This window comes from Marmota marmota, unplaced genomic scaffold (assembly GCF_001458135.2).
Source record: "Marmota marmota marmota unplaced genomic scaffold, marMar, whole genome shotgun sequence".
NCBI lineage: Eukaryota > Metazoa > Chordata > Mammalia > Rodentia > Sciuridae > Marmota > Marmota marmota.
In genome coordinates, this window is record NW_025999990.1 from 3,952,563 (window position 1) to 3,972,896 (window position 20,334).

Sequence of the window (20,334 nt, forward strand, 5' to 3'; positions counted from 1 at the left end):
GCCCTCAGTTTACTCACGAGTAGTAACTCTCAGAAGATCATTGTCAGGATTATATAAGATAATATTCTCTCTCTCTCTCTCTCTCTCTCTCTCTCTCTCTGTCTCTCTCTCTCTCTCTCTCTCACACACACACACACACACACACACACACGTGTGGTTTTGATAGTTGAAAATAGAGTCTTTTATACCTCCTGAAATTTGTTGAAATCAATATTTTTTTGTTTCTCTGTGTCTTTGAATTTAGTGTTCTGCTCAGTGTGGCCTTGGACAGCAAATGCGAACTGTGCAGTGTCTCTCCTATACTGGACAGGCATCTAGTGACTGTTCGGAAACTGTTCGGCCTCCATCAATGCAGCAGTGTGAAAGCAAATGTGACAGTACTCCCATCTCCAATACTGAAGGTAAATTCCCATAGAAAAGGGGCCTGGGGTCTTTAAGAACTCACCTGGACTGTTCCCAGGGGTTGAAGAGCCCCATAAACCCATAATTAAGGGATAGTATATAGAGAGTACTTGTGGAAGCTGTATATGCAGTAGATTATATACAGGAAATGTAAGTTTTTACTTGGCTGCTTCACAACTATTTGACCTTGTTAAGTCACTTAACTTCTCTGGTACTCAGTTTACCTATCTATAAAATGAAAGATTAGAGTAGATAATATCTAAGGTATGTACAACAAACAGTCTATGTTTGATTTATCCCAGAATTCTATAGATGTTAATGAGTCATTTTTAAAAGTGAAAACTTTGGTTTATTTTGGTATATGACAGTGAATCTTTATCATCATGAAGATTCAATTCATGCTTGTTACTAGTTTTTTTATGTATAATGAAAGCATATATTTGCTAATTTTCTCAGCGTATAAACATGAAAAAAAATGTTTACAATAGAGGATAAAGGTCTTTGAGCGCTGAAATTTTTCTTTCTTATATATTGGAATTTCCCTTTATAAATGGCAGGTACCAGCCAAACTCCTTAATTTTCTTATCTTTTTTTAAAAATAAATTTTTCTTTATTCATTTAGAAACTCATTCAAAATTTCTTGAATGCTGCTATATATAAAGCACTGTCATAAATTATCAGGAATATGAAGTCAAATGTGGCATAGTCAAAAAATTTTAGACTGCCTCCTCATATAAAAAGAGAGGCATGAAGTCTTATCCTATATTAATTAAAAATTATAACTTTAATTTGCAATAACTCTGACTCTAATGCCATCTACTTAATTTGTTTTTGTTGGTTCCTGTAATAAGGGACATTCTAGAAATCTAGCTTTCCCTCTCTTGAAAAGAGCTTAAAATCCATGATAAATAAAAGTAGTTTTCTTGGGAAAATTATGTCTTAACCAATCTAGCAGGGCGCAGTGGTGCAGGCCTGTGGCTCCGGACACTGAGCCAGGAGGATTGCAAGTTCAAAGCCAGCCTCAGCAATTTAGTGAGGCCCTAATACTAAAAAAACAAAGGGCTAGGGATGTGGCTTAGTGATTGAGCCCCCAGGGTTCAATCCCCACTACAAAAAAAAAAAAAAATCTACACAAAGATATCCCTTTTCCATGTGACTAAGTATTAACTGTCAATCACATGGTTTGAGGTGTGTCTCCTTATTTTTAAGAATCAAAAGATACAAGGTTAAGTGGGAGAAAAGATATGACTATCTTATTAAACTAGTCTACTATGGATATCATATTACACCCTGTATATATGTGAATATATGTATTATCTTAGTTATCTATCCTATTTATCTCACATACATAAATGGAACTCTGTATGTATATGTGTGCATGTGTGTGTGTTGGAGAGAGAGAGAGAGAGAATATTATCTTATATAATCCTGACAATGATCTTCTGAGAGTTACTACTCATGAGAAAACTGAGGCACAGAGAAGGATAGTGACTTGCCCATATTACAAGAGACAGGATTTGAACCCAGATTTGGCATAGCCCAAGGGCCTGTTAGTCTCACTACAGTTACATTCTATCTCAGCTTACTCTTTAAAATAGGATAGTTTGAGCTGAGGTGTAGTTCAGTAATAGAGTGCTTGCCTACCATGTGCAAGACTCAGGGTTTGGATACTTTGACATGAAAATATTTTTTGGTTTTAAAGTAGACCGAGTTCTGGCATGGACATCAGCCTAATTCAATAGATTAAGCCTTAGCAATTGCTGAAAACCATGGCTTTTGACATGCCTACAGGAATATATAAGTTGAAGATATATTTATAATTTCACTTTAGGCAATTTTAGTAATTTGTCCAAAAGAGTCTCTATTGTGAGTAATTATAAGCTTTCTAACTAAAGATACAATACTGTTTTCAGAGTGGGCAGAATATCATTTGCAACTACACTTATTTCTTCCATGAAGAAATTCTCTTAAAATTGGTAGGTGTTAATCTGAAGTTTCTTAGATTCTTTGGAGAAACACCAAGTAGTCACTTCATCTGTCGGGCTAAATCGTTTTTTATTAACATTAATCTGAAGTAAGCAGTTAAGACAATATTTTCAGACTTCTCAGTAAAGGAGGAAATTTTTAGGAAATTATTAATCCTGCAAAGTATGACTAATGCTAGAACTGTTATTACCTAAAGTGTTGACTCATTTAAAAGAAAGAGGATCCATCTCTTTCATAAAATTAGATTTAGGGTAAAAACAATATTTCTGTCATGACTTGTTTTGTGTTCTTTTTAACTTCCCAAAAGCATATGTGGAATACTTTAAATACATAAAACTATTTCTTCATTTAATCAGCAGCTAATTATTGAATGTTTTCTGTGGCCAGACTCTGCTATTCCTTATGGAAAATTTAAATACATTTGTAAATGTATAGTCATTAAGGGCAAATGTTTAAGTTAAAAAAAAATGTTTAATTTTTAAAAAAAATTTTAAAAGGGGCTGGTGATAAATTTTGGTGGTAGAGCATTTGCCCAGGGTACATATCCCTGACTCTGGGTTCTATCTCTAATACTGCAAACACACACACACACACACACACACACACACACACAAAACACATTTTAATGGAACTCAGAATGTGTTATATGAAGCAGTTTTCACAAGTGCTAAAGGATGCTCAAATGGAGGACCATGACTTTAACCTTTTGTACCAAGATAAGCTTCATAGACTAAGGGGTCTGTGGGCCAGCTGTAACATGTAGTTGGAGAAACATACCCCAGGAAAAGTGGATAAAACATTTGAGCTGAATCCCAAGTTGTAATCCACTGAGAAATGGAATTGGCAGATACCATGGATCTCAAAAGAGCAGAGGCTCTTGCATGAAAATAATGTAGGAGTGGTCTGGTATGGTTTGTGGGGATCAGATCAGAGAGAGAAGAAATGCCTCTTAATAAGAGAAAGTTGGAGAGAACATCTTCTAGTGGAGGAAGTTTGGTGCATGAGAACGGGAAAGGACCCTTCACCCAGCCAAGTCAGGTTGCTAGGGTGCTCAGTGGGAGGCTCCTAAATGGCCAGTTTAGCTCCACCTCAAGATGGTGCTGTAAGATCTAGGGGAGATTGCTTGGGATCCCAAATACAGTCTTTCGATGGGTTTCTGTGGATCAAATGAGCCACAGATCGAATTGTGAGAATTGATTGAACTACCAAGGTTTAGATAATGCCCCCCATGCTCATTATTTTTATGAAAATAATTTTAAAAATTCAAATATATAGCCAAGTTGAAAGAATTTTACAATGAACACTCACCATCTAGGTTTGAATATTAACATTTCACTAAACTTACTTTATCACAGGTATATTCATCTCTCAAGGTGATAGTTTTTAAGTAATATGCTCCATTTACCCAACCACTGGTTAATTTACTTAGCAAACATACTTACTGTGTGCCAGGCCCTGAAATTTTTGAAAGGAATACAACAAACAATGTCTCAGTCCTAGGGAGTATAGCTTAGTAAGGGTGGGAATGTGCAGACAAATAATTATAACAGTATGAGCAGTATTTTTAATAGAGGTAGAGAGAAGCTCCCCTGAGTGAATGCACGGAGGAGGGTGTATTCAACAGGAGGATCACTGAGAAGAGGAGTTGAGCTGGGCACTGGAAGGTACAAAGGTACAAAACAGTTCACCAAGGAGCCTCTGGGATGAGGGGCATTCCTGAGGACAGGTATGTGCAGATGTTTAAAATAATAAAATACATGGAGAGAGAGATTGAAGAAAGGGAAAGAAGTTAACACAACCAAAGATAGTAGAGAGAATCGGCAGTAGGGCATCTAGAAATTAAAATAGTGAGAGGCAAATTGTAGGAGAAAGAAGGGAGACACAGGTCACTGTGTTCAACATCTGTTTTAGTGTTTTATTTCTGCAAGCTTTTGGTGAAAGGTTAGAGCATTATAGGCACAATCTTGACAGACTGCCACTGAGGAGGGTAACACTACACTACTGCTCAGAGTGAATTGTAGACACATTGGGTATCACTGTATTTGAAATGCTAAGAATAATCTTTTTTAAAAAGTACTTAGAGCAGCTGGGACTAGCCTACTCAAGCTCATCTGAAATTCACCAAAATGCCATTTTATTCATTGTTCATGCAGTTTCAAGTTTCCTTGTAGTTTATATGTGCTTCTCAATAGCACAAGGCACTCTGTCATCTAGTATTTATTGCTGCCAGGTCATGATTCACGGTGTGCCATGAGCTGGTAACCAACCCAGGAAAGGAGTGGTTTCTGTACATTGGTTTACCAGCCTGAGATGTCTAACAGTGATGGATCTCGATCTCCCTCAAGTAAACATCTCTGGGAAAGCCTAGACAACTCACAAATCTCCTAACAAGATCCCTGAACAAAATAGCTACTGAATTTAGGTTTTTATGTGGAAGCTGATTGATGTATTAAAATCAGTGGAAGGAATGGTAAAGTTCACTTGGAAGACTTTGATTTCGAGGAGGTGAGGAAGGCCAATTTATTTTTTTGCCACTTCAAAGCACGCATAATCCACTTAGCATTTAGGTTCACATTCCTGGCTGTCTGACTTGGAGGGAACCTGCATCTGGGCTGGGATTATACCACCCAGAATGTGGGTGGCATCCAGGGAATAAGACTGGTTTTTAGAAAACTAAGAAAGCGAAGGTAGAAGGAATGGTTTAATCTGTGGTAACATGAAATCAGAATAAAATTCAATAGTTGTTGTCACCTTTCTTCAAGGACAAAAAGAAGTAGGTGGCCTGCTCCCATTGTAATGAATATGTCCCAGGAGAGATTTGTTATGTCCTCCTTTTCTATTCTGAATATATAAAATGTCAAGGACTGAAGTATATTTTATCGGGAGGAGCACACTGAGTACACATCTCCTAGCCCAACTCCCACACAGCACGAGCACATCTTCTACCTTCTCATTTATCACCACGCTCTACATTACCAAGGGAAGTTTGTAAAATGCATGGCTGTTTGCACTTTTTTTTAATCCAAAAGATGGACCTTATATGTTTAATTCACAACTCCACCTACTATGTTCTTCTGGATCTCATACATGTTTACAGGCACAGAGTATATGCATTCTACAAAGAGAGATGCTGAATGGTCCAACATGGTCATGGAGGAATCTGTCTCTGGGTATCCCAACTCACTCGAATGATACAATTAGGCAAGCTTTGCAAAGTTTGATGAAATAAATGTAAGATCATTCCATTTTAGGAGTTGGACCAAATCAAGCCTTCAAAGTCACAATGAATCTGAATCTAATTGCATCCTAAATTCTTAAGCCTCTGTTTAGCGAGTCTTTTAGGTCAGTGTTTTGAAAGATTAATGCAAATCACATGGGGAGAAGCTCATTGGAACATCAGTGATAAGTAGAGTCATGTGTTGCCTGTGCAACAGGTTGTCTAATTTTATCATTCAACTCTACCCATACCCAGATCACCAACAAGAACCTCTCCAGCATGTGTGCCAAGTTACCTAAGGTTATAATAATGAATCTAGTTCACATTGCAGAGCAGAGGGGTTAGCTTTAAATCCTTGATGTGTTCCCAAGTTTCCCTAAGAGAGAATTTGGGAATACTCCATAAATTGCCATTTAACATTCTCACCAGAATTCTCTGGCCTTGGATAAAGTGGTACTTTTTTCAGGGGTGGGGTGGAGTGTAAAAAGAGAAGAGACTAGTTAGCTCTACAAAATGTTTCCAGAAACACACAATGAGGACCTCTCATTCTTCCAACATCCTAAAGACAAAGTAGGTAGAAAGAGTGTCGTTATCATTCTCCTCCCAGGAGAGTACTTAGCTAGTACATGATGATAGTAGAAGAGAAAAGCAGATTCCTTCATCTTAGAATCTGTGACTCTGCAGGCTCAGATTCTACTATTTAAAAAGCAATAGAGGACTGGGGTTGCAGTGAATGTGCAGCTCTTGCCCAGCATGTGTGAAGCCCTCACAACTACAGAGGATACTACCAGTTTTAAAGTTTTTTAAAAATTCTTAAATTAAAAAATTATTCCTAATATATTTTCTAACATTATCTGTTTGCAGATTATGTACTTGGGAATAGAGAAACTTTAAATTTTAAGATCTTTTAAGTATTAGAAGTCAATGCCAACTGAAGATCATTAAAACAGAACATTTCTGTTGTTTTAATGTCAATAAAAATGTGATTTAATTTATGTACAACTTTTTTCAGAATGATTTTTTTCATAAAAGTAGGTTGTATTGGGTTTTGGCTCAAGAGAAGAAGAAAAAGATTATTTCATAATTTTAATGAGTTTGGGGATAAGGCAGATGAATGAATTAATTCAGGCCCCACGGCTGCATCAGCAACCTGTCAGTGAGTTGTCCCAACAAATCCATCCTTTCTAGCTAAGCTAAAAGTAGCCATAGGTTGATTGTACCAATATAATTTAAACCTGGTAAACTGGACACTTTGCCATACACCTAAAATCCCAGTGATTTTGGAGGCTGGGGCAGGAGGATGGCAAGTTGGAGGCCAGCTTCACCAACTCAGAGAAACCCTGTCTCAAAATAAATAATCAAAAGGGGGAGACATAGCTCAGTTCATTCCCCAGTATGATGATGATGATGATGATATGATATGATGATGATGATGATGATGATGATGATGATAATAATAATAATAATAACTTAAGTCTGGGACTAATATTTTGAAGATAACATTCAGTTTTCTATAATAATGGGATTTTTAAATATCTAAAGTCATTTTTTTTTTACTCAAATTTTGCAAAATTTGAAGAGAAAGATATAGTGAAGAAGAATAGGAAGAGCTAATTCAGATTCTAAATGATTGTAACCTAGAAAGCTTTTTAAAAAACATTTCTTTCCCTTCTCTAAGGAGACAGAGCAAACTCTCCAAAAACAAAAGACTGAGGAAGCCCCAGACATCGACTCACCAGTGGTGTCAGTCAAGGGTCTATAGTCATTGTCAGTCAAGGGTCTGTGGTCATAGACACAGAGACATTTTGCACTTGTATGTCAAGAATGCTGCCAAAATAAGAGTGGCTTGGCAATTAAACAAATCTGAATTCTTATCCCATGTCTTAAACTGTTCTCAGCTGTGTGACACAGCTTGAGTTTCATAACCTTGAGCCTAAGTTTTGCTGTCTATGTAAATCTGACATTTTATATACTTAAAAGGATTAAATATAAAACTACATAAAATTGCTTGATAAATTCTAAGTTTTAGTGCTGTTTTTACCAAATCAAGCTCTTGTGACATTGAAAGACTGAGAGAATCAAACACCAGTCATGGCTAACTAGATTTCCATCAAACCAAAGTTTTGTAATGAACTCATTTTTCTAGTCAGGACTATTCCTAGAAGGCAAAACCAAGAAGGAGAACTGAGTCTTCAACACAGCCCTTCTTGGGAGTCCCTGCACCCACCAAGGCTGAATGTCTTCATACAGCACAGGTGTCTCCACACTAATGTGTCATCAGGGCTCTTTGTCTGAGTCTTGGCAGAAACCTGGCTCTTCCCCAGGTCTTTACTCCTGCCCCTGTGAGGATTTACCTGCTCCCTGTTTAATAGCTTTCTGTTAATTTGCTTCTGTGTATGCCTTCCTGGGAGCCTGTATTCATTTGGACAGGGATCATAGAGAAATAATACATGAGTGCTGTTTTCAGCAGCAGGCGTTCTGGCGTTGGGAGTGAACTGAGCACTCCCTCTGAGCCAGGTGGCATGGCATGTGCTTTTTATCGTGTGCATTACCTGGTACAAGCCTTACAGCACCCTTGAGCAGGCCTTATCGAGATCTTCATTTTAGAGATTGGATATCTGAGATTTAGAGTGGTGAAATAATTGGGTGAAGAACAAACATTATAAAAGGGCAGTGCTGGAATCCATCCCTGGGCCCACCTGTCAGTAGACCTCTTGGCTCTCACTGCTGTGTTGTGCTGCCGCCAAAGGCCGATCAGGAGATGCACGTAAGCAGCCCCTGGCTTCCTGAGCTTGATCCTGCAGCCAGGACCCAAATGCCTTCCTGCTTCCAAACAAATTATTTGGGAACTAATTTAATCCATTAAGTCCCATTGTCCAATGTAGAGTTGAAAACTTATGGGTTTTCAAGGGAGTTGGGGAGTTTAGAGAGGGACACCCTGGCCTAGCCCCAGCCCACTCCATGCTAGATAGCTCCTGATTTAAAGGACTATTCTCTGGGCTTCTTCTGCACACAGAGTAGCCTAACTTCCAGCACTCACCTATGGAAGAAATAATCTACTGTTTATATTTGTAATAGACTGAATGAGTGGGTGGATGTGTAGGTAGAGGGAAAAGCAATTTACAAATATTCTATTGGGCCTGAGGTTGTGGCTCAAGTGGTAGGATGCTTACTTAGCATGTATGAGGCACTGAGTTCGATCCTCAGCACCACATATAAATAAATAAGTAAAATAAAGATATTATGTTCATTTACAACTAAACAATGTTTAAAAAACAAATATTCTATTTTACTTATTATGCATTATTTTATCAGTTACCAAAGTCTAAATCTAAAAGAAAATATGTGAATTTGCTTGTATTTTACTTAACCCAGAATTTTCCTGATGCAGCAACTCTTCCAAAAATGGAGTTATGAATGTCCCAGTAAAGTTGTAACCCAGGAAATACTCCTTTTTGTTTTGGTTTTAAACTGAACTGTGTTTTAGAACAGACAGAATTTTCTCAGAAGTGAAGCAGATATTACATTCTCACTGAGTTAGAGTGTAGCTCTGTGCTTTTTCCCCTTTATCAGACAAGAAGAGACACTAATGACTAATAATGATAGTAGGAGCAACTCAGTACCTAACGAGTACTTCCCTCACACCAGCCATGGCTCTGGTGGATGTAGGTAAGGATATTTATGTCACTGCACATGTTATAGTGAGTACTCATGTCATTCCTCTGGTATAGATGAGAAAACTTAGGCACAGAGAGGTTAAGTGATTTCCTCAGAGTCATAAAGTTTGTAAACGGTAAAGCTAGGATTAAATCCAGGCAGTTTGGCTTCTCATTTTATTTTCTTGTACTATTAAAACAACCAGTCCTCTTCTATCTGTTTATCAACTAAATCATTTTTATATTTTGGCAAAGAAGGTCAAAGCTAAAGTTTATTTTGTATGTTAAGCAGCAATCCCTGCTTCAAAATGGGAGAGGGGCTGCCCCAGTAGGACTATGATTTGGATTTCAAGATGAGTGACTTGTGTCAACAGGAATACACTCAGCTTTTCTTACATTTTAGTAATTATCTTACCTTAACAATGTGTTACTCCTGAAAACAGTGAAAAATGAAATTTTCCATACAAAAATATTAGTCTAAACTTTTTTGGTCGCTTTTTTCTGGTCATCACTAATTTGAGAAGAAAATAAAAACAAACAAAAAAATACCAAGTGACTTCCATATTAAAACATGTGGAAGTCTTTTCACCTCAAATTCACAAATGATTCACCAAATATCATGAGATTTCTTCCCCCCACCTCTTAAGTGCAAAGTTTAAACAAGTTGTTTATGCCCCTTCTACTTTCTTTCAGCCGAAAGTTAAATTTACTGAGAATCCTAGTATGAAAAGTTTCTGTTCAAATTTCTAAATATTATTCTCTTTGTAAACCAAATCTTGAGTATAAGGGAATTTGTTGGTGGCAGAGCTTATGTTTTTAGAGGATGTGGGGGTTCCAGTTTTGAATGTTAATGCTTTCACTGAAAGAGGGTTTAAAGTGAGAGCAGTAAGATTATTTCCTTAGTTTTCTTTATAATAATTGGAAATGGTCCAATTTCTTTGCATTTTATTTCTCATGTTGATCATGTGATTCTCATGTACCAGGTATTAGATCTCTTAGAATTTTTAGTGGATTTCTGGAGTAGGAACAACAACAAGAACCAACAGAACAGTTCTGTCGCCCTGAACTTCACCCAGTGCCCTATCTGAGCTCTAATAACCTTAAGCGCTTTTACCCAGGACATTTCAGTATAACCACCTGGAAAAATGAGAGTGGAACTTTGGTTCTGGGTTGCATATGAAAATTTAATTACTAGATTGACAAAGCACTTTAAAGTCCCCAGGTAAAAGTGATCAGAATACTGGAGGAGAATATCATATTGGCAGTGATGGGGTCATATTGGTGGTAGGGGTCAGGAGGCAGCTGCTGATAATCAAAGGCCTGTGTCCCTTTCTCTGCACTGGCCCCCTAGTTCCTCCTTTGCAACCAGCCTCAAGGGGAGATAGGGAAAGAATCATTTATTCACCTTCTGGCTGCAAGAACTGCAGACTGCAACTGTGGCAATTCTAGCACTGAGGCGAAAACACACATAGGAAAAAAGAAGGCCATGTCTCACTTCCAAATTAAAAAAAGACATTTCTCCATGTTTCCATAACCCACAGACTGCTGCCATTTGAGGCCAACCTCTCAAAGCTTTCCTCTTTGTCTAGTGTAGTTGCTGAATCTAGGCCACTGTCAGCAATCCTTTTCATTCACTCAAGCCCGTCCCCATGCCCCACAGATGCAGAGATTCTTTTGAGACATGTGTAGTTTGGTATCAAACAATGCAACTCATGTTTGATTTTGGATAACCTCGCACTGTTGAATAAAATAACCCTTGAGAAAGAAGCAATAAAAGCGCTGTAAGAAAAATGACTCATGTTTCCAAGCTGTCTAAAGTGATCACTTATCCCAACAAATGGTAATTCTTTCAAGACACAGTGGGCATGCACCATACTTATAAAAGTCTGGAAGAAAAGCCTCGCAAACATTTTTTTTTTTCAAATTGTGTTAAAATATATCAAAAGAATGTTTCTGGTAGGCTGTACCAGACAGAGTACACTTAAAAACAAAAACAAAAGCCACATGGATGTGGAAGCCACGGTGGATTGGCCCAGAGGGGTCCTTGCTGAACATTCAGGCGCATTGGCTTGTTTATGTACTTGTTTATGTGCCTCTAATTGTTTTCCATTTTCTGCCCCCATTTGTTAGAGTGCAAAGATGTGAACAAAGTGGCTTATTGCCCACTGGTGCTGAAGTTCAAGTTCTGCAGTCGAGCATACTTCAGACAGATGTGTTGTAAGACCTGCCAAGGACACTGACCCATGGAAAGCCAGAGAGAGAGAGAGAGAGAGAGAGAGCCTTGTCATTTCATCTTGGAAATGCATCCATCAAAGAGAGCCACCCAGAGGAAGAGGATTGATGTCCTTGCAAAAGCATTACCCTGTGGAAAACGTAACCACTGGTCAGCCCTAGCTGACAGGATTTCAATATTATTTTAACTTCTGTGAAGTGGGATTTATTGATCCAAAGTGCTGGACACGGTGTTAGGAGGGAATGCCAGATTGGAGAGATCCAAACAACACAGGGAGACTTGCTTACTGTGGAACGTTTGTGTTCTTTCGAGTAAATCCAATAGCCTGTTTACCTCCTTGGACCATTAAGATAATTTTTATTATGGACTTAGCAATGACACTGAATCCATTTGTATTTAAAACTGTTTAAAATGTAGCTGTTATGACTTGGTCAACTACAGAAGTAAAGAAGATTCAGAATTCTTAAGTCATACCTTAAAAATATGTACTATACTTTATCTCACTACAACAGCACCACAATTTAAATTATAAAATGGGCTTTGAACTATAATTTAAGGAGCAATTATAAATCAAAAGTAATGAAAGTTTGTATTATTATTCTTCATTCCACTTAATTTCCTTAGGAATAATCCCCCATTCTGAACACTGCTGTGAGCCATATATAAAACTATATTAAACCGAACAATGAGGGACTTAGTTTAAAGCAGTGCATCAGTTACTGCAGCTGTGCAAGTCTATAAATTCAGTGCTAAAGACTGTGGCCAACTTGCCCTTGTGCGAGTGAAGCTGAGATTTCCATTAAAACTTTAAGAGAAAAACATTTCAGTTTTGTGCAGAAGCCAGACCTGGGGTATGGTGGAGACCAGTCCCTTTGCTGCCATCTCGCAGGATGCCTTACTTCTTATCTAAGTCACCCCAACTCACTGTGTTTACATCCTTACCAGCCACAGAACAGCTTCTGGCCCTGTTGGACTGTTGCGTGCATGTTGAGCTTACTGAGATGATGCCATGCAAGAGATAGACTGGCTCGGTCACAACCAGGCAGACCCTTTTGCAATTAGCTGACAATTATGATGGGTTCCAGATATCCCTTCTGTGATATGGTAGAAGGGCATTTATTTATATGAGAGCAAGCGTGTGCATATACATGTGTGTGTGTGTATGTGTATGGGTACTTTTGAGTGTGTGAATAGATACGTGTGGTGCACATAAATGTGCTATTTCTGTGAGTTTTAAAGTAGGCAAAGGATAACAACCAAAGAAGAAAAACTCATGAAGGCTAGCGATCATAAAGCATAATTTTAACAGTCACTCAATCAAGTATTTTATATTTTTATGAATACTCTGAATGGCAATTAAATGTGAAACCCAGTTTCTGGGCAAGTCAAATTCTAGAATCACATTCAACTAAATTAAAATGACTAGCTCATATCTTACCTATCTTCAGGTTTCACATCCTGCTCATCAAAAGACTCAATAGCTAGTTTTTTTTTAAAGGGTACTTGTTTATATTATTATTTTGTACTTGAACACTCGTAGCTTGTAGCAGGTTCTTGATGAATGTGCTTTGTGTCCAGCACACTCCTTTGTTTTACACGTGTGGACACCCTGCAAACACCAGTACCTAAAACTCAACACTTAATGGTTACTTTGTAAAGATATTTGCAGTGGAAGAACGTGCTTCACTTATGTCTGTCACTGGCTCTGAAACTACACATTGGCTTACCATGTATACCATGACCTAAGGTAAATGGTTCTTTTTTTTTTTTTTTCTGAAAAAGAAACTCAGACACCATCCTAAGCTTCCTAAGCCATCCTAAGCTTCTGGGTTTGCTGTGGACAGTTGGCACGGAATGTTTTTTCATGCTTAGTCATAACCATCATATCTTGTTACCTGCTTCTCTCCCAATAATCAGTTCCCATCCCTGAGTTTTCCAGAGAGAGAACTATTTGTGATATAAGACAAATTACCAAGGCCCTATCTATGCTGCCTTTAGAGGACCAGCCCAAGTGCCATCTTAGCCAATGATGAAGGGAAAGCAGCCCCTGGACAGGGTGCTCCTAGCACTGAATTAATCCCTTGGCGCCTTTCAAAGAACAGTTAACTTGGTGCTAATGTGCCCTGGTGAAATAAGGAAAATAGAGTAAATGGTTTCTGTGGCAGTTTAGGCACAGTTTTATTATTCACATCTGATTTTCACCAACACACAAATAGCAGCTCACAGTTTTGTTTCAAAAGGCTAACTTACATTACTGAGTGAACGCTATATTTTTACCTCACCTGGAAACGAGCACTGTGCAGCACTATGACTGGAGCTAGAAGAGGAGGGCAGCCTCATTCCCTCTTGGGTGTACTACAGCTCTAAGGTCAAGATGCTCCCCGGGGCATTATCACGACGCCCTCAAGAGGAACCTAGCAGAGATACAATAGGGTTAAACATTTTCAGATAGGCCCTGAATTTAAACCTGAGCAAGTGTTAAAAAGAAAACCATGTTCCACAGCACATTAGAATATCGCTGCTACTCTGGAGCCACCCATGTGGCTATATGAAGCTCTATTCCTAAATAATAGCAATGGGATTGTCAGTGGTGAAGGCTGGGCCACCATGGCAGATTCTAAAAGTAGTGCAGATATAGACTACTTAAGGAACCCCATGGAAACTGGTACCCCACAGGTGGGGGCAGTGTCTGCCACTGGTATGAAGGCCTACCAATAAAGGAAAGGTAAATGTACCCCCCAAAATTAAAGCCCTGGAAATATGTATGACTTTCAAATAGTCCATTTCATTAGGAACTTTTTTATTTGAGTGAATGTCACATAGGTATCCTTAATAATACAGAATGAAATTACCTTTGTATTATTGTGATTAGTTGTTGCTTATTATTTTATACTCAGTATTAATGTGGTACACTGTTACTTTTTTTGCTTTTGTAAATTATATTCTAATTTATTGCCATGTTTCCTAACACTTGTCCTTCATTCATTCTCCTGCTTGTAATGAAAATGAAAGTCATTGTAACCCTTGATGGAGTGAATTCCACACCAGGCACAGATTTTTTTTTTTTAACATAGATAATTTAGAAAAAATAAAAATTCAGCTTGTAAGAATGATTCAGATGGAAGTTGTCTGTTCCCTGAAAAGCTCATGTTAAACTGGGAGTAGAAAGAGTCTATCCCTTGGGATGTCACACCCCCATCATCTGGATTATCCAGGTGTGTCCTGGATTGAGATGATTTGCTGTATCTTATTACCCTTCCCAAGGATTGCACCTATATAAGCTCATTTCAGTGCTATCTGAAGGCAATGGGTTCAGGATTTCTGGTGGAGCTACATCCCCCGCCCCCACTCTATAGCCAGCTATTCTGGGGCTAGAAGAGGAAGTCCAGAGTGTCCTCTGCCACACACCTCCATTCACTGGGTGCAAAACTCTGTCCTCCCTCCTTTGCCTTCCATGTAAATTCTTCAGTGATAGAGAAAATATAAGACATTTCATTGTGGAAAGGGTGATGAACAATGAATCCACATGTGAAGTTTTTTAATTCAGATTCATGGGAAGCATAGAAATACGAAGGGCACCTTTTTCTGCCTTCAGACATTTCCTCTTAGGTGGAAGATGAACCAATGGCTTAGTTTTTGCTGAGTCAAGAGACACTATATTATGCAAAACTGTATTATAATTCAGAAAAACTTTGTAACGTGAAAGTGACCTTCCTGCACGCTTAGCTATTTGAGTACTTTTATAGTGACAACTTCATCAGTAAGAAGATATAGAATGTCTAAGCATGATGGGTGCTTTAGTCTACTCCCCCCTTATTTATACAATAAAGTAAATGAGGTGAAGCCAAATGAGATGATTAGATAGTCTTGGAAAGGTTTTCCCCCAGGTCATCCTGGGAGCCCCAAGTAGCTAAAGTATTATTAAATACTCAGTTAATGAGATCAAAGTTAACAACCATTTAAACCACCCACTGCCTTCAAAAAAGGTAGATCTGCTGGAGGTTTGGGAGGGGTAATACTAATAAAAATGGGTTGCTAGAACCTAGAACCCCCAGATTGGAGTCTACCTTTTCATCTACCATTGCTTTCAAGCTTCCAATTAAATGCCTGTTTCCAATATCTAAAGGATACTATTCTGTTTAGGGTGCAGATCCAAAGACAATCTGCACTCCATGGAGATTCCACCACTCCCCAGGGAGCATCCTTAAACCTTTATGCTCCAAAAGTCCAGGTGTTTTTCCTAGCAAATTAGGAAAAAGATGAGGTGTTGAGCTTAGTAACAGAAATATATGAATTTGCATGATTGGGATAAAATTGAAAGAAGGGGAAAAGAAATATAATTCAAGGGGAAAAGAATAAAAGTCTTAGCCCAGGAAAATTGGAAAATTCTAAATAAGAGGTCACAGGAAGAAGAAAAAGATCAGTCACTGGATAAAAAGTGATAGATAAGCTGTGTTTGAAATTCTGTCTCATTCCTATTATCAGAATGTGTGGACTAAACTAACATGATTAAAAGAATAGCTGTTGGGCTGGGATTGTGGCTCAGTGGTACAGCGCTTACCTTGCACGTACGAGGCACTAGGTTCAATACTCAGCACCACATAAAAATAAATAAAGAAAATAAAGGTATTGTGTTCATCTACAACTAAAAAATATTTTTTTAAAAAAGAACAGCTGTTTACAATAGTTTTGTACTTCAGACGTCAAAACCTCAAGCCTAAAAGGAAAATGGCCTTTTCTCTATCTCAGAAGTTTATTTTGAGATTCTTACCCCTCATTTCATTCACAGACAATGTCTGAGGACAGAAATGGAACTGTGGTTTGAGAGCTGGCTCCCCTCCGTAGGGGAAGCCACCATCATGCTTGTGGTCTTGTGGGGGATGGATACCAGCTCCTCTGTAACCCGCTGAAAGGTTTGAACTGCATGGATGGTGAGGCTAATTTCCATGACAATGTCATGCCTTCACCATAAGGACACCTTGTGTTACACAAGGCCAGTTAGTCCCTGATAGATAGGTACTACCTGATATACCTGGCTCCAGGAATTGTGTATCCTGAATATTCCATTTACCTCAGGCACAGAACATCATGCCTAACAGTGAAATTCCATTGCCCACACTTTAAAAGTTCTGAAAATCCATCAAGAGGTCTCTTCTGAAATCTTGGCTTGGATACCATACCTTGCAGAGAGTTTTCACATAGAAGGGGGCAAGTTATCCTGCATCTGTAAGCCTCCCGGAAGTCAGAGCACCTCAGGTCAACATGAGGTGGCTTCTACCCACTAAAAGCTGATGTGATTCTGGGAGAGGCCTGGTCTGTGCCCCAGCAAGGGCAGTAATGGGTAGCAGGTTACTTTATGGGCCCACAGTGCTGTGCTCATTTCAGAATTGCTTCTGGCAGTATAGCACTTGTGAGATGGGGTCCCTGAAATCACAAACAAAGGTAGCAACAGGAAGTCCCAGTCTAGAGCCACTCCAGGACAGTTGTGGGGCTCTGTATCTGGAAAGTGACATCAGACATGGTCATTCCTTAATAGGACTAATGTTTGCTGAGTTCCCAGGTCCTGCACTAGGTGCTTACTATATGTTCTCATTGGATGGGTTTCAATAAAGCCAGGAGAATGATACCATCAATCCCATTTACAAGGATCTAAACCAAGGCTCAGAGAAGGTGAGTCAGTTACTAAGTGTCCCAGAGACAGTGAGAGGAAAGTCACCTCTTTGGTACACAGAGAGGAAGTTTCCTGATCTGCATTTGAGTCAGGAAATGGGAAAGGACGCTCCTCTGTCAGAGAGAAGCTAACTCACCTGGCCAGAAGAAATGAGTTACTCCTTCCTGGGAAACAATGGGCCCAAGGTCCTGTATGGGCCTCAGGGATCAGGGAAGGGTGCACTTTGGGTGCCTGCCTTGGTAAGTGGTGGTGCTTAGTTTGGAAATTCCAGTGTCTGAGGACAAAATTACAAGTGAAGACCCAAAGTGGTTTCTAAGCATGTAGTTACGAGTTTGTGGGAAGAGAAAGAAAGGAAGGTCAGAGCCAATCTAGGATGAAGGATGTCTGCAAAGCCATCAACAGCCAAGCACTTACAGCTGGGGGCATCTGGCCTCCCCTGCACCACCCTGTGGTAAATCCTAGAGCCCTTCCCTGTCCTACAGTCCCCCACACCATTGCCATTGACATAGGCCTAACTGACCTATTTCAACATAACTGGAGCAGAATGATTCCCAGGTTGGCTTCAGGATAAGCTGTGAGGAAGGAGGTGGGTTTCTCTCTGTTTCAGTCTCAGCAGGGCCACTGGGACTTGAAAACTTGGGCCATCAGGTTGCCGCTAGCAAGTACATTCTCTGACCTTCTGTGGTGGGTCCACAGAGTAGAACCAGGTGTTCTTTTAGCCTATGCCAGAATGTACTGGCCGCCCATCTGGCCTCCTGCCTCCACGCAAGGATGGGACTTTGGCTGGCCCTGGACCAAACAGCTGTTCTGGGAGCCACAGGTGGCCGCCCACTCTCATGCCCAGACTAGCAGCTGCATTGGCTGGACTCAGCCTGGCAAGATGTGTGCCTCTGCCCTCTGCCCCATCTCTTCCCTGAGCCAGGTCACTCAAAAGACTGGGAAGAAGGAAAGACAAAGCCTAAAGACACACAGTATTTTAAATACACTCATAAGCCAGTTTTGTGGCTCCCAAATCGAAGCATATATTAGGCTCTTCCCCCTTCTTCAATATCATTGATTTTGGTATTTTTTTGAAATTTTTGAAATCATTTAAATTAATTTGATATCAATGAATAGCACTTTAGTTCCTGTTTACCATGTGTGTTATTATTAGAATAAAAACCATTTCCTGGTACTCTGTATTTATAATTAATATGAAAGTAAAGAAGAATGATATCCCAACTTTTAAAAAAAATGGTATCCAAGGAGACTATTCTAGGTGTCTAAATAATGGCATGCCAAAGCATCATTGGACATACTAAATAAACAACCACACAAGTGACCAATGGCAAGAAATAATTTGATTTGTGGTTTTAAACTTCAGAACAGAAAAAACACAAAATTGAGAAATCAAATATCTTGAAACTGAAAAGGCATATGTTGAAAACATATGAAAGCATATGAAGAAAACAACCTGGTACCACATTCAGATTTGAAGTTGTGAACGCAGATTGGATCAGGAAGATGTAATAAATAACATCTTACATCCCCAACAATGTGGGAGGCTTCCGCTGAAGGAAAATGATGATACCCATTGTTTTAATCCCATACTTAATTGCATTGAGAGATTATTTGTACAAATGATTCCCTATGTCTGGCTTTTAAAAGCAACACGTTAGAATTTAACTATTCAAATACATGTTGCCTCCTTCATGTAACTACCAGAGTTCAACCTGCACTCATTCTCATAATAAAATCATTACTCCAAAGAGTTTTAAAATTGCTTGTTGAGGCTCTCTCCCAGGGTCGGGTGGATTTGACTTTTTTTTTTTTAATTTTTTATTGTTGGTTGTTCAAAACATTACATAGTTCTTGATATATCATATTTCACCCTTTGATTCAAGTGGGTTATGAGCTCCCATTTTTACCCCATATACAGATTGCAGAATCACATCAGTTGACTTTTGATTTTTGAAAAAGCCCAAACTCTCAAAACCACAACTGGAAAGTAATTAGCATATAATAATTTTAGGGGCTGGGGCTGTAGCTCAGTGGCAGAGTGCTTGCCTAGCATGTATGAAGCACTGGGTTTGATCCTTAGCATCACATAAAAATAAACAAATAAAATAAAGGCATCCTGTCCATACACAACTACAAAATAAATAAATAATTTTGGCCCCAAAAAGCTTATGTAATATACAAATTGATAACAGGAACTTTGAATATGCTTTGGGAAAATGACTACTTTGAAGGCTTTCACTCATTTGAATACAAAACGTGCCAAGGTTTAGTCTAAAAATTACTGGCATTGCTTCATAACTTCAATGTAAAATTCATATAGTACAACATTTTGCTAAATGCTTTGCTATTTCCAATTCTAAAATCAGTGGGAACCCACACCACCTAAATAGCATGTTATCTGTCAGGGTGAAAAAAGATTCTCAGGACCTCACAAGGACTGAATAACCCCTGAGCCCAGGAAGCCAATCCACTTTCCCAGACCTTAGAAACTAGCAAGCAGCTAATTCCACCCTCACCTTCCCAGAGTCTCTGGAGAAAACACCCTTCTTCTAGAAGGGCTAATTAGCCAAGGTCTGTCAGCAACATTAATAAAACCACTGCCAAGGGTCAATGCTCAGAGCTGGGCTGGCTCCACCCTGTGTCAGAGGGACCCCTACCTTGCAGATGTGCCCCACTCTGCACAAGTGTATGTGGGTTCCATTTCTGCAGCTTGAATCATGTCCCATTTACTTACATGATAATTCCAAAATAAGCCTGTCATTTGATCCTTAACTAGCTCAAAGTACCAACTGACCCTCTAACAGTGTCTCTTCAGCGGCCTGCTTTCCTCCAAGAGGTTTTCAGGAAGTGGTTAATGATATGTAAACAAGTACTTAAGCCTATGGGGAGAATGCCAGCATTGTAAGGAATTCTAAAAGTGGATCTTTTGAATAGGATAAGTACTCCCTAATTTATCTAACTTTGAAGTTTAAAACTTTCCTCAGTGGTTTTAAATAAGAGATACGTGTATAGATACCAAGATACAAATTAAACATTATTTCCCAACATTTTTGCAGGAATTTACCTTAAAATTCACAATTTTTATGTTTTTCAAACATTTAAAAAAATTTTTCTTAAAATCTGTTTCCCCGAAAGATCCAAATCATTTTAAATTTATACCCTCTCTTCC

General features: G+C 38.9%; 1 protein-coding gene across 1 annotated transcript in view; it reads left to right on the forward strand.

Annotated features, from left to right (window-relative positions):
- The window catches only part of Adamts6 (ADAM metallopeptidase with thrombospondin type 1 motif 6), a 284,670-nt gene extending 270,063 nt beyond the window's left edge, over window positions 1-14,607 (forward strand). The window contains exons 24-25 of the mRNA XM_048806580.1: window positions 245-401; window positions 11,392-14,607. Of these exons, the coding sequence (XP_048662537.1) occupies window positions 245-401; window positions 11,392-11,501 (267 nt within the window). The 3' untranslated portion in view covers window positions 11,502-14,607. The remainder of the gene's footprint in view (window positions 1-244; window positions 402-11,391) is intronic.
- The last annotated feature ends 5,727 nt before the right edge of the window (window positions 14,608-20,334 follow it).